The sequence below is a fragment of the Choloepus didactylus genome, chromosome 2 (genome assembly GCF_015220235.1).
Source record: "Choloepus didactylus isolate mChoDid1 chromosome 2, mChoDid1.pri, whole genome shotgun sequence".
Taxonomy (NCBI): Eukaryota; Metazoa; Chordata; class Mammalia; order Pilosa; family Megalonychidae; genus Choloepus; species Choloepus didactylus.
In genome coordinates this window covers 236,264,134-236,272,950 of record NC_051308.1, presented here as the reverse complement: position 1 = coordinate 236,272,950, position 8,817 = coordinate 236,264,134, and the positions used below count along the sequence as shown (strand labels likewise).

At 48.0% G+C, this 8,817-nt stretch overlaps 1 protein-coding gene across 1 annotated transcript; it reads left to right on the top strand.

Annotated features, from left to right (window-relative positions):
* The first annotated feature begins 1,864 nt into the window (after positions 1-1,864).
* AADACL3 (arylacetamide deacetylase like 3) lies at positions 1,865-8,551 on the top strand. Its single transcript, XM_037818722.1, has 4 exons — positions 1,865-2,032; positions 4,742-4,958; positions 6,104-6,167; positions 7,777-8,551. Exons 1-4 carry the CDS (start codon positions 1,865-1,867, stop codon positions 8,549-8,551), a joined length of 1,224 nt encoding a protein of 407 aa, XP_037674650.1.
* The last annotated feature ends 266 nt before the right edge of the window (positions 8,552-8,817 follow it).

The following is an 8,817-nucleotide window of genomic DNA, read 5'->3' as shown; positions in this document are numbered from 1 at the left end:
GCAGAATCAGCAGGAGCCTTTTGCAGAAGCCCTTCAAAGCCTTCACGCTGTCATATAGCACTATTAATCAGGATTTTGATTACCATAACAAATAAACCCATAGGCGGGCTGCCATGGCAAGCACTCCTCTCTCTCAGGAGCTTAACACATCAAACCTGCATGACATGATCAGGCAACATCTGACACAGAAGCTCTTGGATCACACTCTCCCGGGCAGCTCACCTCCAAGTGTGACTTAGGGATCCTGGCTCTGCCGCTGTGACCTCAGCCCTCAGGAGACCTTCCCTTCCAATGGGAGGGAACACAGAGGTTTGAGCCAGATGCTCCATGGCCAGACCTGGAAGTGGCCCCACCACTGTCTCCCACATCCCGCTGTGGGAGTTTCTCAGCCTCGGCACTATTGACAGGTTGGACTGGGTGGTTCTTTGTTGTGGGGGATGGGGGGGGGAGTGCTGTCCTGGGCTGTGGGAGGCTTAGCAGCCTCCCTGGCCTCTACCCACTGGATTGCATTACCACCCCCAGCCCCCACCCAGATGCAGTGAGGGCTGGAACACATTGTCTTTCTGTGTGCCCACAAGGAAAATAAAAGAGTTTAGAGAACATGTAGGAATGCCTGAGCTTGCTCACTAGCAAGTATTAAGTGTTTCCCACATGCCAAGCTCATGCCAGGTAACAGCCCTGGGGGGAGGGGGGATTCTATATTTTATCCCCATTTTGCAGATTTGGAAAGTGAGGCTCGGAGAGTGTAAGTAACTAGCTCACAGTCAGGGTCTCTCAACCTCAGCACTGTGGGGGGACTGTCCTGTGCATTGCAGGATGTTTTGCAGCATCCCTATTGTCCACTCACTCCCCGCCCCCAGTGTGACAATCAGTCATGCCTCCAGACATTGCTAGATGTCTCCTGGGGGTAAAATGGCCCCTGTTTGAGAACCACTGCTCTCTAACTCTAAAGTCGGGAGGCGGGGAGGGTGGCAGGCAATGTCATTATAGAGACCAGTCACTGAGTTACAGCAGAATACGAGGCAGGCATCATTCTTGTTTCCACAGATGTGGGACTTCTGTGTCAGAACAGCTTGCAAACTGTAAGATGATCAAACCTGGAAAGCCAGGTGGACTTACTTTTCTGTCTTTTGCAGTGCAGAGGATAAAGCTGGTTTATTCATTCCTTCACTCAGTAGATATTTGCTGAGCACCCATTAAATACCAAACCCTGATCTAGGCTCTGGGGACAAAGCAGGGAACAAAACAAAAACGTCTGTCCTTGCACAGCATTCGTTCTACAGATGCTGCAAGAACAAGCAAAGTATGTTTTATCGCAGATGACGACAAGGGCCACAGAGAAAAAAGGAAGAAGGAAGGGCTGGTGGGGGGTGGTGGTTGACAATTTAAAATAAGGTGGCCAGGGACATTTGAGCGGGAAGGGAGGTATGGAGCCCACAGACGTCTGGGGGAAGAATGTGGTGCAGGGTCCTCAGTGCACCCTCAGTAGGCTAAGAGACAGCAAGGAGGCCAGGGTGGCAGAAGAGGTACTAGGGGGTGAGTGATGATGTCAGAGGGCAAGTGGGGGGATACTGTTTGTGATGCCCACGAAGGCTTTCCCAAGGCCATTTCCAGGATTGAAGCAGGAACTTTTGAGCTCTCCTTTCCACTGTGGACAGTTTGCATGAGTCACTTTCTCCTCCACCCAGAACCTCATCCCTCACCTGGGTCTGTGATTCACCTGGCTGGGCCACTGTCTGTGGGAGATGGGGAGGAGGTACAGAGGGCATGGTGCAATCTATAAAGTCTGCCGGCTGCAAACGGCATCCCAGAAGTGCTCTGCTGAGTCTGGCTCCCTCTCGGCCTCTTCTAGGGTAGAAGCAGCATGGTTAACCTCGTTCTGAGCCTCCTTGCAGCAGCCTGGGTTTTTGTCTGGGGCATCGGGGTCTGGGTCATCTGCAAGCATTTTCTCACTGTGGACATCCCTGCTGCCATCGGCCACCCCATGAAACTACGGGTCCTCGATTGCCTTTTCCTAATGACTGTCACATGGGTGAGTTGTGTACTTTACTGTCCCTTTCTGCTGGGGGGTTAAGGACGAGGTTGGGGAAAAACACACACTAGAGGCTTCTACCTTGAATTCACCCTGGTAGCACATTCTCCAACCAGGGCTTCTTGACCTCTCCCTGAGTTTCTCCAGCTGGATGGGGAGTGATACCCACAAAATTTGAAGAATGATTCACTTTCCTGATTAAGAGGGGAAAAAAAAGTTAACAGATAAGAATGAATTTTTCTTAGAGTAGAGAACAACGATATCCAGAAACACAGCAAATTAGTAAATTGGGACAGATGAAGGAAACTACCGAATGTTTTTAAAATATCTTTTGTTTGTTTTCAAGATACAGAAAGCTGTTTATGCAATATAGGCAGATGCTACCAGTTATTCCTGGTGTGTGTAATTTAGTAAAATACAAGTAAATATATCATGGTGGGAACTGGGTTGATGTGACCAATAGGAATTTGCTGTACTTTTCCAGAGAGCTGACAGAAATAGAATACAGAAAATATTTTCCTTAACTTTCTTACATAATGAAAAGTGATTGCAAGTGCCTGTTCTCATAAGAACCTTTGACGGAGAACCCGGGGCCAAACGCCTCTTATCTCCGGGGATGGTTTTTACAGATGCCACGCTTTGACCCTGTGGTTTTTCTGGCCTTGACTCACAGTCTATCATCCCAGATGCCAAGTACAGTGGCTCAGTTCCCTCATCTCTTTTACAACTGTCCCTACTTCACATTACTCTGTGAGGATTCAGTGAGTTGAGTTAAGCAGAGTGCTTGGAACAATTTTTGGCCCAGAGTATTTGATTTGCTTTTTTTTTTTCCTACAAAGATGTGTTATGTGACTCCCATGTGTCATGTCCCAGTTCTAGACTTTGAGATTAATGACGAGAGAGATGAAGTCCCAGGCAGGCCAGCCCTCCAAAGCTTATAGTGTCTTGGGGGGTGGAGATGGGGAGATAGCAGTTCAGCAAGCAAACTACAAACCAACAGCTTCCCAAAGTGACAGGTGCTGGGAAGAAAGTGAAAAACGGCAGTGGGATAGAACAGGGCTTCTTGACCTGGGGTCCCCTGAACCCACCCTCCAGCATGTTAGAATTTCAGAGGTCCATGAATTTGAAATGGGGCAAAAATTACCCCATTTTCTCTAATCTCTACCAATATGAACGAAGGCAACAAACTGCAGTCATAATAGCAGACCTTGTGACTTTCTCACTGAGAGGAATCCTGGATATTGTCACAGAACATTGCAGTTGTTGCAGAGTTTGGGAAAAATCATGTATACTTATTTGAAATCATGATCGTTATTAGACTGGTTGCTAGATCCTACTATTTAATGTGTTAACGAAGCACATATACTATTATATCACATTTAATTTGGTGTTTTGATTACTAGATTCAAATAAAATTGCCTTCCTTGTAATCCCATGTATTTTATTTTATGTTAAAAACATTTTGAGACAAAGTCCACAGGCTTCACTAAGAACCAGAGTGATCGTGGCCCAGAAGCAGCTTAGAAACCACTAGAAAGAGAGTGACTGGAGGGAAAGTCCACTTTATTTATTTAGCTATTTCTATTTTTTATTATGTGAAATGTCAGAGCTATGCCAGAGGGGAGAGAACAGCATAAAGAAGCCCCATGAACCCCCACCCACTATCAACGGTTATCGACTCCTGACCAGTCCCTTTCCATCTGTACCCCACCCTTCCCCACATTCTTGTTTTGTTTTAAACTTTTGATTGTGGTAACAAATTTACAGCTCAAAATTTCCCATATTGTCCACTTTCAAGTCTACAATTCATTACAAAGCTGTGCTACCATCACCACCATCCATTACCAAAACCCCTCCATCACGCCAAAGCAAAACTCTGCACCCATCAAGCAATAGCTCTCTATTCTACCTCACCTCTCCCCACCCTGGTAATATATCATCTATTTGCTTATTCTAGATATTTCATATAAGTGAAATCAATATGTTATTTGTCTTTTTTGTCTCTGTCTTATTTCATGCATCGTAATGTCTTCAAGGCTCATCCGTGTTGTAGGCTGTATCACAACTTGGCTCCTTTTTATGGCTGAACAATATCCCATCCTATGGATAGACCACAATTTGTTGATCTGTTCATCTATTAGTGGACACTCGGGTTGCTTCCATCTCTTGGCTACTGTGGACAATGCTGCTGCGAGCATCTGTGTGCAAACAGTTGCTCAAGTCCCTGCTTTCAATTCTGTTGGGTATAAACCTCCCTCATGTCTGTTTTATTATGAAGAAATATTGGACATCCTATTATTTTTACCTAAAAATAGTTCATAGGTTTCTCTAAAAGATAAGAATTCCCTTCTCCCCCTTCAAACCATAACCACAATGCCAGTGGCACATCTAAAAAATAGTAACAAACACCGGGAGTGGCCTTGGGCTCGGGTGTCCTGGAAGGGGCGGCTGAGCCAGGCCTGAGGAGGGCGCAGGGGCCGCTGGAAGACGCGGTGGGGGTGGGGAGGTTGCAGGTGCAGGAACCCGCAGAGGTGGCTGCGGGGTAAGGGGTGGGGTGGGGGCCCGAGCGGGTTTATTCCAGGCGTGATGCGGGCACCGCCGGTGTCGTTCCGGCCTGTGGGGCGCACAGGAGTCCGGTGCAGGGCCCCAGGCTGGGAGATGGCCGGGCTGGAACCGCCGTGGCAGCGCGCCCTCTTCTCTCTCCAACAGGGCTCGATTTTTGAGAAACTGGGAATCTGTTCCTGGCCCAGATTCGTCCGTTTCGTGCACGACTTGCTGCCGCTGCGGAAGGAGCCGGACCTCGTGGTCAGCGACCTGCGCTTCGGAACCGTCCCCGTGAGGCTGTACCGGCCGCGGGCCGCCTCCCCGCGCCGCAGGACGGGCGTCGTGTTCATCCACGGCGGTGGGGGGGTCGTGGGGAGTCTGAGTAAGCGCCCCTCACCCGCCCCTGGGCCAGGCGGGTGAACGGGAGGGGCTCCCACCACCTCCCCCGGGCTGGAAGCTGCACCTAGCACCAGGGCACACGGCAGCCGTCGGGTCTCAGCCCATTCAGGTGGCAAATATGGGAAATCCACTGGTCTCCTTCTGGAAGGAAGGCTCTATGTATTTACTGAGGTGAAATCCACATAACATAAAATTAACCATTTAAAAGTTTACATTGAGCCATTTTAAAGAGGCCTTGATTGCAAGCGTTTGTGCAACCATCACGGCTACCTAGTTGGAAGTAAGGGTTTTGCAATTGAACATACTGAGCACTGTCATTGTGTTTCACAGCAGGGATTGTCTGAGACGAATGCTGGTTCAAGCAAACAGGAGGACCAAGGATTTGAGGAAAATTAATGAGAGGAAAACTCAAAACTGAGAAGATTCTATTATCTTAATTTCTTGCCCACAAATTAAGGCAAACAAACAAACAAACAAACAAAACCACCCCAAAAACTTGTTTGACTTCAGCAGTGCTGCCCAATCTGTGGAAGGCTTGGGTCTCATTATAGTAGGCTTTGAGAGTGAGGGATTTAATGGCTCAGTGGGTTTAGTTTGGGCTGTACGATAAAATGATAACAATGACCAATATTTATTAAGAGCTCAGTCAGCATGTGCTAGCAAGTTTGGAAGTCCTTTAGGTGTGTGACCTCATTTAATCCTCAGAGCAGCCCTGGGAGGTATCCCCATTTTAAAGAAGAGGAAATCAAGCCTCAGAGAGTGCACACTCAGTGCACTACTTTAGCTCAAGATAAAAAGAAGACCTGGGATTTGACTCCAGAGCCCTCACCCTTAAGCACATGCTGAACCAACAAACAGCTGTTTGGGTGTTTTTCATGCATTGAAGAATTGATTGGGATGGGTGGGTGGCATCTTATAGAAATTTGTTCAAACAGTGCCACTGAGGAGGAAAAATGAGAAGGCCAAGAGGAAATTGGCTCCACAGCTAGATACAAATTTGCTAACCCTAGTTGGCCTTGACTCAAGTGCTCCCTCGTGACTGTCGGTGAGAAGGGAGCAGCTGACAGAGGCCAGCAGAGGAAGCCCACTAGCTTTCACAGTGAACATTAAAACCCTTTTATTTTCTAGATACCCACCATGGCATATGCTGTCATTTGTCCAAGGAGAGTGACTCGGTGGTCCTGGCCATTGGGTGAGTAGGGGGGGCAATGAGAAAGGGTTTACAGGCATCAGGAAGCCAGGCACTGAGCTGGAGGAATGGTCTGTGGGGAGCCACTGGACAGGGTGTAGAGGGGAAGGCAGAAAGAGGGACAGGGAGAGGCAGAGAATGAGGAACTTCTCCTGGTGCACCCCCTTGGGTATGTTCAAGCAGGGGTGCTTTGTGCATAGAATCATCTGGAAGCTGTGTGGGAGGTGGTCTTTGTTCAGCAGATCAGGTGCAGAATTTTTCAAGGGAAGTGCTTTTGGGTGCAATAATTCTCCTTTGTTCCAAAGAGCCCTGCACATTCTAAACGTGGAGCATCTCTCTCCACTAAATTCCATCATGGTAACTGGGACAGTGTCCAAACACTGCCAACACCATTCCTAAGTACCACCGGGAGGAAGGGCCACCATGATTGAAGACCACTAAAGGCAGCAAGAAAATAAAAACTGCTCTCTCCAACCTGATTCTGAGGGTCACCTACCCAACCTGGAACCTGGGAGAAGGGTTGGCGGCTCCTCCCAGGCCTCCCTGAAGGTGTGTGGGATGTGCAGCGAGCAGTGGTCAGTGCTGGCAGTGTAGCCTCTTCCTCCACTCTGCTGCCGGCTGCCTTGGCACACAAGGCCAGTTCCTCCTGCTTAAGCAATTCCTGGAGTTTCATTTAAATGCCATGCCAATAAGAAATATTATTGGTTGCCAATATCTCCATGGGAATTTGTCACTGGGCTTTCTAATGAGTGAGCCCTGGATACTGGAAAGAGACTTGGAGAAACTCATTTTGCGATGCTCTGCTCCAAAGCCATTTTTGCCAAAGGATGAGAATCTTGCCCTCATTGTTCACACTCGTACCCCTTACTGTTCTGTTGTGCTGGACAAAGACATATCCATAGACTAGATGGGAACATCTCTGCAAGAAAGTTATTTTATGGAACTAGACACAGTTTTGGAGTTGAAAGCAAATGCTTGTCCCAGCACGACTCCAGGGTAACTTGGATCAGGCCTTCTCAGAATGGAGACAGCTGGCAGAAGGCTCCTACGTCCCAAAGAGTGTTTATTTGTTTATTTTTAAATTTGTGGGCCAGTATCAAAACATTGTGAAATTTCTCATGAAATCCAGATTTCTGGAATCTCGTGCCAAATCAGCAGGTCTAGCAATTCAGGCTGGCCTTCCTCTGTGGCAACAATGGGTTAGAGTGGAGGTGCCTGGTTTGGAGGAGCACTGCATATTACCTGCATGCAGCAACCCTCCCACAAAACCTGTGGACATGGCAGCATTAATTAGAAAGACAGGGCTTGTGTTGGCAATATGTAAGTTGTTGACCAATATGGCTGGGCGACAGGGTTCTTGTGTTCATGGCTGGTTCCCAATAGGGCATCGGGACCATGGAAGTCCCAGCTCCCACTTGCTGAGTTCCTCTTAAATGCCAGGCACTGAGGACTTTGTCTCTTATCTCATTTAAGCCTCCCATCTGACCTCACCTGCTCAGGTTTCAGAAAGGGAAATTAGTGGAAGAAATTTGCATTAAAGGATACTAGATGTAGATATTTTTTTGGCTGTGCTGGCATGGTGAGTGTACAGTGTCCCTTGATTCTTCTTTAGGTACCGCAAGTTGCCCGAATATAAGTTTCCATTTCCATTAAGGGACTGCTTGGTGGCCACGGTCCACTTTCTGAAGTCTCTGAATACATATGGGGTGGATCCAGCCAGGGTGGTGATCTGTGGTGACAGCGTGGGAGGTACAGCGGCAGCTGTCATTTGTCAAAAACTTTTGAACAGTCCAGATCTCCCCAAGATTCGTGCTCACATTCTGATTTACGCTGCTCTCCAAAGCCTGACTTTCCAGCTCCCTTCCTATCATCAGAACAGGAAGGTGCCCCTGCTCAGTCGGAATTTTGACTTCTACTGTTGGCATCTTTACCTGGGTATCAACCCGTCTTGGAAAAGCACCATCATGAAGGGTGCCCATTTGCCAGCCAAAGTCTGGGCAAAGTATGGAAAGTGGGTGGGCTCAGAAAATATCCCAGAGAGGTTTAAGAAGAGAGGTTACCAGCAGATGCCCCCTGAACCCCTAAATGAAGATGCCTATTTGGAAACAAGCATCATTCTGGATGTGAAGAACTCGCCCCTGATTGCAGAAGATGACGTGATATCTCAGCTCCCAGAAGCCTGCATTGTGAGCTGCGAGTATGATCTTCTCCGAGACCATTCACTGTTGTACAAGAAGAGGCTAGAGGACCTGAAAGTGCCAGTGACCTGGTACCATATGGAAGATGGTTTTCATGGAGTGCTCAACACCATTGACATGGATTTCTTGTACTTCCCCTGTTCAACAAGAATTATGAATGTGGTAGTGAAGTTTTTAAAGGGCTTGTGACCATCTTTCCTTCCTGCTGGAGCTACTAGGAGTTGGATTTCACCATTATCCGTGTCCCCCATCATCTGGTGCTCTCTCTTGCTGATTTAGGTGATGCTGGGTGGGGCTCGGGAGGGTGTGGAGGTTGTTCCAGGTTCTAGACTCACAGAATCCATGTTTCTGATGTCTGAAGGGACTGCAGTAGAGAAGACAAGTTCAGGGTGAGACTCTCTCTGTCCTTGTCCACTGTTGGGAAATTTTGAGCTGACAATCTTCACTGGCCATTT

Excerpts from the sequence above, each read along its gene's own strand:
- AADACL3 (XM_037818722.1), top strand. The coding sequence starts at position 1,865 with ATGGTTAACCTCGTTCTGAGCCTCCTTGCAGCAGCCTGGGTTTTTGTC. Across the intron at positions 2,033-4,741 it reads TCCTAATGACTGTCACATGG|GGCTCGATTTTTGAGAAACT; the intron begins GTGAGTTGTGTA and ends TCTCTCCAACAG. Across the intron at positions 6,168-7,776 it reads TCGGTGGTCCTGGCCATTGG|GTACCGCAAGTTGCCCGAAT; the intron begins GTGAGTAGGGGG and ends ATTCTTCTTTAG.